General features: G+C 41.5%; 1 protein-coding gene across 1 annotated transcript; it reads right to left on the bottom strand.

Moving 5' to 3' along the window:
• Nucleotides 1-172: 172 nt before the first annotated feature.
• LOC139763905 (CLIP domain-containing serine protease HP8-like) lies at nucleotides 173-5042 on the bottom strand. The gene is made up of 3 exons (XM_071690376.1): nucleotides 4711-5042; nucleotides 1788-1984; nucleotides 173-338 (listed from the first exon to the last, which is right to left on the bottom strand). Exons 2-3 carry the CDS (start codon nucleotides 1905-1907, stop codon nucleotides 183-185), a joined length of 276 nt encoding a protein of 91 aa, XP_071546477.1. The 5' UTR covers nucleotides 1908-1984; nucleotides 4711-5042; the 3' UTR covers nucleotides 173-182.
• Nucleotides 5043-12003: the final 6961 nt, after the last annotated feature.

Here is a 12003-nt window from a genome sequence, read left to right as displayed (position 1 = left end):
TGATTTTTTCAAATTCTACTAATGACAGAAAAATACTCTTAATCATTAATCATTATCCGTATTTCATTTCTTTCAGGCAAGTTGTTAGTTAACATGGGTTAATATTCTATGAACTGTAAATCCGATGCTTCATACCTTGGTTTCTTCTCTTTTAGGGTTTCAAATTCTCTTCGATCTAGTTTCTATAATGCCAAACACAAGTGTAGACGATATGGCGCTGGACCGTAGGACCCCACACCAGTCTGGATGGCCAGGATATCAGAGGCTTTTAGCATCACCAGAGAAGTGCCTGAGCCACCTGTGCAGAAACCCTGGCCGGCTTTACCACCGAAACAGACCTACGGACGAATAAATATCATACACACTAAAGATACTGACAAGGTTAGTGAACATTAAAACAAGTGGATGGTACTGTCATCTATCATTTCCCAATATCTTATTTTTCTTATATGTCAATTTAAACTTCTGGTATGTTATCCATTCATGAAGAATACGGATGCTAATGGCAAATTCCTGCTCAAGCCAATTCAGGTTGCAAATACATCTATAATGAAAAACACTACTTGACGCTAGGGATATATATATAGACCCAGTCAAACACAGTCCTTACCAAACGACTGTACGTCATGACGTAGAAAAGAAGGTAAGTAATAGTGATAGGAGGTGGGTGAAAGTCTGTGGTGGGGAGGAGGAGATCCATGATAATATGTCGTGAGGCATGGGAGTGTACGTAAGCGTCGCCCATGGACCCGTGTCACAGCGCAGGATGAGGTGAAGGAGGAAGAAGAGGCACCGTACGTCGTTGTTATGGGTACGCGTAGTAACCCCAACCCATCCCATCTTGCTTAGTGTAGTGGGTTGATGATATGTGAACTGCTGAGTTGCTCCATACAAACTGTCTATTGATTTCTCGTTCATTCACATGAACCCTCCTTCATTCACATTACCCCCCCCCCCCATAAAACAATGACAAATTTGATTTTTCATTAGAAAGAAAAGAATAATGCAGGTGAAATACATGAATATAGATTTCTTCTGAAGGAATAAGAGCAATCATACATTACTTGTTCTAGGTTGCCACTTACAGCCAGTGCGCAGGATTTAGATTGTGGTGGGGAAGCCTCGATTGAGGAGTGTGTGCTGCGTGTGTGTGTGTGCATGATGCACGATGACAACGCTTTGTACTCATAGTCTATAACAGAATACATTGTGATAAGTTTGTTGGGTTTCGTCACTGACTGAGACTTTTATCCCTAGATCCCCCCTGAGACGGCTGCTTATTCCGTGCGAATAATAGTGGAACCCATGTAGAATATGAATACAGATGGTTCTATGTATGTGGAATCGTATTATTGGTGCTGGAGTATATTATAAATCGTTTAGTTCTCCCTCCGGTGTCTTTCATTCCCCCAAGGACAACCTTGAATGAGCTGTTTTGTTTACTTCTAACTCCCATTTTCCTTATTTTCCCCTTTTATTTTTAGTAGGGAAGGAAACTGAACATGTTCGCTCTTCCGAGAGGAGTAGGCTACAGCCAGACACCAAGTTAGGCTAAGATGAGCGAGAAGGATGCTGGCGATGAAGTTAAAACAACGAAGATGATGGTCATGGAATACTTCACATCTGCCATAACAGTCGGTAGTTATAAGATATTGTGTCTTTGGCGAGTATCAACATCGATGCCCACACTCGAAGAGGAGAGTTAACTCGAGTATGCTCAAAACACTCAGCATCGTAAATGAAATCAAACTCTTGTTTTAGAAATCGAAAATAGCCACAGCATTTACCTCTTCGTCGACCAGATTTCCTCTGTAGGTAGCATTACACGTCTCACGGTCAGCTAGTGCGACCACACCATACAGCATCATGTCACTTTCAGGCCCGGTCTCGGTAAAAGCCCAGCCCATTGCAGAAATCTGTCGTTCCTGGAATAGTTTTGGATCGTCCGGGTTTTGAGGTGGAAGACAAACCGAATGGACTGAACCTAGAAAGAGAGAAACATATTTTCGACCTAGAGTGTAATAGTATTGTGGCTTTGGAATAATTCATCTACTGCATTATAACAGGGACGTGAAGGTTATCACAGATGAGTTAGAAATACTTAGAGAAAACATTGATAAGGTAGACATAGATGCTTTGTGGAAGGTGTTACGAATATATGGTGGAGGAGAAAAGATATTGGAAGCAATGACCATTTATCAATAAAGTAAGTCATGTGTGCGATTAAGTGAAGAGGAGGATGAGTGGTTCCAGGTAAAAGTGAGTCTGTGGCAGGAGTGTGTCATGTCACCACCCGTGGGTGTTTACTATGTTTGTGGATGGGGTGGTGAAGGAGGTAAATGCAAGAGTTTTGTAGAGGGGGATGATAATTTGAAATACTTTTTGGTTCCAATTTATTCTTCATTATCAACCGACCTAAAGTATTCAGTTTTGAATCAATACATCACTCTTTTCATGGACGCGTCTTTTTCTCGTTATTGATAATTACTTAAGCTTGTCTTACCGTTTTATTGCTAACATTCTTTATCCACATCATCTCTAAAATATTCTTCATGTACATACTGGTTTAAAGTGATCACTTGTATATCACCTTGACACTTGACCTAATCTTGTACAAACGTTTATGTAGTTAGACTTAAAGAATACTATTGTCACTAGAAATATAGACAATGTTTTGCCCCAACGTTATTTCTCCTCTAAATTGAGTTGATTTCTAGATATTTTAAGTTGCTGAATCATACACTATAGAATTTAATTCATACTGATTAAAGAAAACTGATTTAAGAAAATAGAAGGCCCATTGGCCTATTACGAGGTTATATGCAGAGTGACATTCTAACACTAGCTAGATGAGGCTTAGAAAAGTACGAAAGCCCTTTCCCCACCCTTCGTTTACTCTAGCTAAAACCTACAGCAGAATCAAAGAACTGAAGAAACACAAAGGCTTTTTAAAGTAATACAAGCATGGAGTTATACTATGTTACCCTGCTCTCTGGCTGCGAGTCTATGGAGGAGGACCGTCTTTCTGACATGGAAATGGAATCAATTAAGTTTACATGCGTGTCGGTACCGATGTATTTCACTTGACAAAACCTCAAACTGTCAGTACACTGGCCCAACAGGTTTGATATCAACGCAGCGACAGTTTCTATCCTCAACAACATCTAGTCGTAACTTGTTCTAATGTTCGACAAATCTATTTACAAAGGAACTTTTGACTGTGTTAGTAATAGATTTATTTCTTTCAACTTACATTCTTTTAGGTCTAGTAACAGTACTGAGCTGTACTGAAAAAAGAAATCATGATTTACGCGGTCAAACTCAATAAGAATTTTCAAAACGTTATCAAATTTCCACGTAATCTATGTAACTTAAACTTCATCCGTTTTCACACGTTCGGCTTCTCAGATATGGTGGATTTAATATTGCAGGTCTTCTGTCTCAGTTTTTTCGTCCTTTACATAGTTCGGAGATTGGAAATGAGGAGCATATTCAAATATGTGGCCTTACTGACGTGGTGAAGAGTGTCAAGATTATGTAGTTTTGTGGACAGTGTCATGTTATACAGCCTAACCGTAATGCTGGTTATCATTGTTTGGCGTATTTTAGATCGTTACTAGTGATGAGTTAGTGGTGCTTTTCTTCATTTACTTTGGATACTAGATTTCTGAGTACATTGTACCAATGTTTTATTAGTCTTATCTCCACCGTGGGTACTTTACAGCAAAGTTAAATCTAATCGTCTGTCAAGAATTTTTTTTAATATATTTTCTGATTTCTCCTCCACAGATCCACCTCCTGTTTTTGTACCGTCCGCAGCTTTTCATAACTTATAAATGGAACCTATTTCTACCTTTGTCTTGTAGATTATGTTAAAACACTGATGCTAGTAAGTACCGATCACTGGGACAACCTGCTTGCTACGTTCAGCTAGCGGAGGCTTGATCGTTCATTCTGGGAAAGTGAGCCACTAGCTCGTTTACGAGGTTCCTCTAGAAATACGTTTCATGTTAATTTACATTGCAGTCTCTCGTGTGGCACTTTTTATCATAAGCCTCTTGGAAGTGTATTACATCAGAGGGTAATTTCTATTCCCAGCTGTTGAATATATCAAAAGATTTTATCAGAAATAGACATTATTTTTTGTTGTTAAGCCAAACTAACATATCTATTTTGCTAAAGGTTTTATAATCTTGCCTGAGTGATTATATTTTTCTTGCCTTTTTACCTAAAACTTATGTGAAGACAGATTAAATCAGACTAATTCAAGGCATTTTTTTTTTTTTATCACAGTCGCATATATTTGGGTGATATTTCCGTTTTCAATCTTTAGCTACTTTTCTTCGATTAAAAATTTACGAAGCATTGTGATTATTGGAAATATCTGATCTGACTGCTAAGCTGGCACCAGTGTTATGACCACAATAATCCCTAAACTGCTGACAGGGTTATGACCACAATGACGTCTGAGACGGCAGCAGTGTTATCATCAAACTATCCTCATTCGCTATAGAGAAAAAGTTTCAATAATATATAACAGATAAAGATGATCCCTCCCTATTCGACCCTTGTATCATCCTAGGTCCACCTCTATTGCACAAAGTCCTCTCTGTTCCCAGCCACCTGAACCTATAAACAAGATCGTGACGTTGGAGCAACACCTACGGAACCAGGACGTCAGGAAGATCATGACGATGGAGCAACACTTACGTATCCCGCACGTCCAGGAAGAGCGGCCTCAAAATATTCCTACTTGTAAGTTGTCTCGGGAAAGCCCCTCCACCTTGACGTCACTGCCCCGAGGTTCATGACTGGACCTGCTCCTGTACGATAGTTTGGATTGTTCTGGCAGCATCGAAGGTTGAGCCCCAATGCCAGGCGTTCACTTGACCACCATGTTGGGTTAGGAGCGCCAACCACTAATGCAGTAGAGGCTCGTATGTCATTTTGAATGAACTTAATGAGTTCAGATAATGAAACAGAAAGTCGTTATTGTCTTACGCCATTCATGAACATCTCATATTTAAAACTTCCACCGCCTACCAATAGCCTCGTCTCCTCATCCTACCACTCCAACATATCCTACTATTGTCTAGCCTTAATTCGTTCCGCAGTACACCAGTGCAGTTAAAACGTGTACTTCATCTCTATAGACGCCAGCTCCCTACCCCCTCTTTGCCAGGCTGTAGGGGCTATGTAGGCATCAGGACTGCGGCTTCCAAGAACCTTGTCGATCAACAACCAAATCTAACAGCCTTGGCTTAGCCCGGGCTGTGGTGGTGAAAACATCCGGACTTCACCTAGATATCACCTGGTATGCCATAGTCTACCACCCATCCCTGCCATAGTTTAGCTACCCTTTCCTGTCATAGTCTAGTTTGCCCTCCCTGTTATAGACTTGTACGGGTCCCCAGTACATATGAAGCTGCGAGCTCTTTGATATGTAAATCATCTGTCACATGCAATGCAGAAGTCAGAAACGACAGTTGCATTACCAGTAGAAGTTAAATACAAATGGTGTGGAAAAATTTTCAGTTGGATTCTATATTTGTGGTGCGTGACGTCACAGGCACCAGAAACATACTTCCACCAAACCATCGAAACACCTCGGTAAAACCTACATCAGACATTTGCTGTACACTATAACTATCCACCGTTCTCTGATGTACCTTCCACTCTCTAAGCCCTTCCTTCTTCCCTTCTTAACCACCCAACTAAAAAGCGCAACGGTTTCCAGTGGGAGAAAATGCGTATCTTTCACTCTCTGAAGGGAACGCTACCGTAGCTCTGGATGAGAAGTCATGGCTTATCAGTGAAAAAAAATGCACTTTATAATTTTCTTTCACTCTTGGCAAGTTGACATACCTGCAGTACGAGGCCCGTAAAGTGTGGAGCCCGAGACTGCTGCCTCGCTTGACTTTCTCTAATATGAAGGCCATCACTATGTACCGTAAAGCTGCCCAGCCTTAGTGTGCTAACTTCATTCGGTCATCACTTTCGGCGAGGTTGTACCTTTGTCAGAACGCATCATTCCAATGGAGTCTATAATTTCTCTGCTACTGATTGTTTCGCATTCTTAGAGATGCAGGAACTCCCACAGGCTCCTGAGATAATATGATAAAGAAGAATACTATGTATTTACTATTTCAAGTTTGTGTGTATGTTCCTTCCTTACCATTAATCTTGTTGCTCACAAGAAAGATAACCACGGCATCGATACAACATCCTCGGCTTTAGGGAGGCCAGACTTTGTGGCGCTGATTGTGTGGGGCTTCCAGGATGGTCTGGAGCCTATGGCTATAGCCAACATATCATTGTTGTTGCACGGCTGAATTGTGGTGTTTTGGAAACGAACAGAAGGAAACGACTGACTCTTAGATGAAGAAATGAGGAAAAATTGAGTTTAAGCATCAATAGATTCAGCTAGGTTAGTGCTTCGCCGTTCTGAGATGCTGCACTAGTCGAGAGAGAGAGAGAGAGAGAGAGAGAGAGAGAGATGTGTGCGGTGCGAGATAGAGAACGAGTCTTGGAAGGGGAAGCTGAGGGAAAGTGAACTGCTTTAATAGGATAATCATGCACGTAAGAGTGAATAGGGTTAAATGAACAGGATATATGAAAGTCGCTTCATCAACACTGTTGCAGCGGAACGGCAGGGAAGGAACGAATGCATGTGAGAACGGAAAAAAAAACTATCAGAAAAAAACAAAGAAATGGAGTTTGGAAAGCAACAAACACTTATTCCACACCCTGTCAAATGCTTTTGAGATGTTGAAGGTTTCGACAAGTTTCAAAAAAAATACTGAAAGAGGAAAACCAGAAATGAGCCACAGTAGAAAGATCTTCAGTAGATATTGCACTACGAAATCCATATCAGTGAAAAGAAAGAAGGGAATGGGATTCTAAGTGATTGAGAAGGCAAGAATCAAAGGAGAAATTCCAAGATTTTGGAGTTAAAAGAAGGGAAAAAATGGAGCCATATTTTGAGGGATTAGGCCGTTCTCTTGTTTTATAGATGGGCTGCACCAAGGCATGCTTCCAAGAGGAAGGAAAAGTCTGGGGTTTTAGGCAGAGGCGAAATAAGCGAGTAAGGAAGGGAGCCACTTCATGGGCACGCTCTTTTAGGACATAAGGAGGTGTGCCATCTGGACCGTGCGCCACGTTCATCTGGAGCTGGGAGTGGACCAGCAAGAACCTGTGCAAGGAAAAACAGGAGACGCCATAGGCTCAGTGGGAGGGGATGAGGGGTGAAGGATTGGCAACAGAATCATCCCTAACTGAATTAGAAGTCAAGTTATCAGAAAGAACGACTTTAATAGTTGAAAAGCTTGTTGTAGTAGATTGATCAGGACGGAAGAGAGGAGGAAAAGATGAATTACAGAAGTTGGTGGAGATATCTTTGGTTAAGAGCCAGAGAGATTTGTCAGTGGAGAATGAAATTAAGTCAGGAAACATTGCATTGCTTCCGTGTAGACATGGATGCAGAGTGGGTTTAGAGGAGGGGGAAGAGTTTCATGGCTTGGTACACTCTGCTTCTGATGCGACAGGCAGCAGAGAATGAGCAAGCAAACTACTATTATTTCCTTCTTTTGTAGGGAAAGAAAGATTTAGTAGAAAGTGGAATGTGGGACTCCATTCCTGCCAAGATAACCTCCGCTATGCTATCACCACAACATGAGCCATCCAGCCAGCTAAGCAATACCAGTCCCAGAGACTGAGCGTGCCAGTCAAAAACCAAAACAGTTCCTTCTTCTTTGAAGCATGCGTTGGTAGATCCCATCCCCAGGAAGGGTGACCGATATGACCCCTATAACTATCGTCCTACTGCATTGACGTCTACCATTCCCAAAGTCTTTGAAGTCCTCCTCAGCTTCCATATCTTTAGACACCTTGAATCTCACAGTCTTCTCTCTGATCTCCAGTATGGCTTCCGTAAGGCGAGATCCACCGGCGATATTCTTTCCTTTCTTACTAAAGTCTGATCATCATCCATGAATGATTCTGGGGAATCCGATGTAGTTGCCCTCAATATATCCAAAGCTTTTGACAGGGCGTGGCATCGCGATCTCTTCTCTAAGCTCCCATCTTTTGGCTTCCCTCCCTCATTTTGCTTCCTCATATCTAGCTTCCCCTCTGGCTAATCTATCTCCGCGATTGTTCATGGATCAGCCTCTTCCCTTCCTCCAACAGCGGTGGCCCTCAAAGAAGATTCTGCCCTGCTCCTTAAACTGTTTCTCATTTTTATCAACGATTTCCACTCTTCTGAAAAGAACCAAATGTATTCATACGCTGACGACTCAACACTGCATTTCTCCATATCTCTCGATTCTGCTCCTTCTTCTCTCACTCGATCTGCATCTTTTCCCGACACAACTTCTCCAGTAAACTCTGACTTAGACAGAATATATCAGTCGGGTAGAAGAAATCTTCCTAAGTTACTGCCTCCAAGACCCAGTTTCTGCTCAACTTTCTGTCGAAAATTCCTTGCAACTTTCTTCACTCCTTTGACGGTTCTGTAATTCCACCTCTTGACTCAGTGAACATACTTGGTATTATTGTAACATCCACTCTGTCTTGAAAACCCCACATTATGGAAATAGCTAGAGTCTGTCTCTAAGGAATTGGAAGTCCTGTCAAGATGTCAAAATTTCTTTCCTTCCGAACAATTGCACCGCTGGTGCAAGCGATTGATCCGTCCTTGTATGGAGTACCGCTCCCACATCTGGGATGGTTCTAGCATGACATCCTTACTTGACAAAGTTCAGTCGAAAGCGGTCCTACTTATCAACTCTCTTAGGCTGATTTCAAAACTTGACCCACTTGCCCTACGCCGCAAAGCTGGTTCACTTTCCCTCTTCTCTAGGTATTACTTTGGTCTTTATTCCCGAGAAAATTACTGTTTGTGTTCCCTACCACCAGGTTAACCACACAATACACGGCAAGTTGCTGCGTCACATGATTACTGTGAGGCCGTTGGCGACTCAGGGGGTGGGCCGTTTTGATAACTATTTCTTTCCCTACACCTCAAAGCTTTGGAGCTTTCTACTCTCTCATGTCTTTCCCAATAACCATGACCTGGCACATTTTCAACGACAGGTTTTTCACTTCCAAAATTCTTAGATACTTTCTCTTGTCTGTTCTTTCCTTAAATCAACTTTTCCATATTTCAATAAAGGGCCATACCTGATATGGACTTTTGTCCATGACTGGAGCCCCCAACGTAAAAGAAAAGAAAAAAAAAATCTACTTTCATGCGAACGCTTTATGATATTCACTATACTCTTGAAATAAACTAGAAAATGAGACAGCATAGCTATGTCATATTTAAACAGGGTTAGTTATCTAATTTGGTTATATATATGTTCATCAAAACCAGTCCCTCCCGTAACAATATCTTCTATACAATATATAGTAAAGTATATATACAGGTCCTCAGAAAACATTGATATAGTTCCTTTGCTCCTTCCGGCAGCTGCTGCAGGTATCACAACACACCTAAGACTAGTCATGACTGCATTCTGAGCTTAGTGGACCTTGGTTCCTCTAAGCTGGAAAAACTATCAGATACTGGACAACAAATTTGTAATATGATGTATCGCATGCGGATTCATCCTCAACATGAAAATGAATAGAATCATGAACGATTAAATGGAACTTTAGACGTAAAATGCCCGAATATAGTTTGCTGTATCCCAGAGTCTTTGCTGTAATTGCGAGCTACTGTAGTCTTCTGAAATATACTTTGGAACATGGTTGGGCATTGTGTGAGATGAGAGAGGCCTAGGTGATTGTTTTATGCTAACCATGGAGAAACAGAATGGAAGTTGCTGCAGCTGTTGTATGGAGATGATGCTGACCTGTATTTTTGATCAGAGGTTTGATGTATGTGGGTGGGTAGGAGGCTGAGAGTGATTGCGAATAAAAGCAAGACGCCGGTTTATGAAGGGTAAGGTGAAGAACTGGAAGTGATGGACGAGATGAAACATTCAGGAGTAAAGATCACTAAGGATAGCTACGGGAAAGCTGAAGTTGAAATTCGTTATACAAGGGAGAAAAACTTGGAACACTGAGAGCTTTGCTGAATGAAAAAAATAAACACAGACCACAAGAGCCGTGCATTAAGGAGCAAATGACTTGTACTAAAGCTGTTGTTTGGCTGTAGAACCCGTGTGTATAGATAAGTCAGGCTAAGGATATAATCAGAGAAGATGATATGGATAACTTCCATAATCAGGTTGAAAATTGGAAGACTGATAGAAGGAAGAATGAGGATGTGAGGCCACATGGTGTGAGGAAGCCATTAGCAAGGATCGTGAATAAAAGTCTTTTAGGATGATATATTCACGTAAAGGCTCTGACGAAAGAAGATGTACAGCAGTGCAGTAGATTGTACAAGGAGGAGAGGTAGACCGCAGCGGAGCTGGCTGGGTGTAGTGAGAGATGTGACTGCCACTGGGGTTGTTTCACCTGATGTTACGAGAATCACGGGTTCGGAAGCACTGGGCATGTGTTCATGTGATGTGGTAGCGTCTAACTTGTTTAGTCTGAGCCATAAAGATAAGCTTAAACGAATAATATATATATATATATATATATAGAGAGAGAGAGAGAGAGAGAGAGAGAGAGAGAGAGAGAGAGAGAGAGAGAGAGAGAGAGAGAGAGAGAGTGGTTGTTGTGTTACAAGATATCTGATATCAAGGATATATTCACTATGCTAAGGCATTGCGGTGTGTTCTATGTGATCTGGGTTTTAATAAATTGCAGGTGAATTACACTGATGTACGATAACGTGTCCGTTTGACGTTTTAGTGTTGCCAACAGTATAGTTGCCAGCTGTCTGTTGCAGGTCCCGTTTTATAGAATATGTGATCGTTTGGCTGCTGATATTACCCATCTAGCAAGATTTAATTGTTTGGCTGCTGATATTGCCCAACTATCAAGAAATGATAGTTTGGCTGCTGATATTACCCATCTATCAAGAAAAAGCAATTACGTTTATGCAATACACCAACAAATATGCGTAAATTGCCGTATTTGCCATAATGGATATAAATGTTAACCATTTCCAGCTGCTTGATATAATTTCTAAACCAAGTAAGCAAGTTTTGGTTGTTTTAGTTCAGGATTTAATATTCCAAGAAGTAAAGTCTTGAAAACTAATGATTAATCCATCAACATGAAGCTTCCTCAAGTGTAACGTAGTTACTGTATATAATGTAAGGTGGCTATAGTTATTCATGAATCTCTTGGTTGTTGTATGAAATAGTATTCCGCATCAAGTTTGGGTACAGGACACTGGTGAAACCTGGCAGCCAGCCAAGACTCTGGGCTGCCATGCCAGCTCTCCACAGGTCGAATATCACAATTGTAAACTCAGTCCTGGGTTTTCCATGAAAGAATCGTGAGACAGTATTCCTTCTTGTCCGAAACCTCACCAGATTCTTTCTTTATCAGCCACGTGTGTACCAAGCCAACAGTTGATTGTTTATTGAGAGAGAGAGAGAGAGAGAGAGAGAGAGAGAGAGAGAGAGAGAGAGAGAGAGAGAGAGAGAGAGAGAGAGAGGGGGGGGGGGGGGGGAAACCTGACCTGTAAGTCTGAGTAAAGTCAGAGGATAGTAGGAGGAGACTGGGGGCACGTGTGTGGGGGAGGGGAAGCCTTCACCGGACATGTACCTCAGCACGCTGTGCCCTCCATCAGGAGCGAACCTCACGACCCTGTACCCACCAGATTGCTTCATGAGACTCTCATTATAACTAGGTAAAGAAACGCGAATTTTTTTTTAAGATTGCAGACGACGGTTCATCACAGGATGGAAGGTGGCACGATGATGGTTAAAGTGGACCATACTACACAACAAAATACTTAAGCAATATCATTATCTAAGGTAGGCCGGGGATGTGTTAACACTGGGTCATGATAACATCAATGTTGTCATGATATGCTACATATGAATCAGGTATATATAAACAACTGGTCTACAAACACCGTTTTCTAGAAATGTCGTA

The sequence above is a fragment of the Panulirus ornatus genome, chromosome 1 (assembly GCF_036320965.1).
Source record: "Panulirus ornatus isolate Po-2019 chromosome 1, ASM3632096v1, whole genome shotgun sequence".
NCBI classification, from domain to species: Eukaryota; Metazoa; Arthropoda; class Malacostraca; order Decapoda; family Palinuridae; genus Panulirus; species Panulirus ornatus.
This window is presented reverse-complemented; position numbering and strand designations above follow the sequence as displayed.

Excerpts from the sequence above, each read along its gene's own strand:
- LOC139763905 (XM_071690376.1), bottom strand. The coding sequence starts at position 1,907 with ATGGGCTGGGCTTTTACCGAGACCGGGCCTGAAAGTGACATGATGCTG. Across the intron at positions 339-1,787 it reads GAAATCTGGTCGACGAAGAG|GTCTGTTTCGGTGGTAAAGC; the intron begins GTAAATGCTGTG and ends ATTCGTCCGTAG.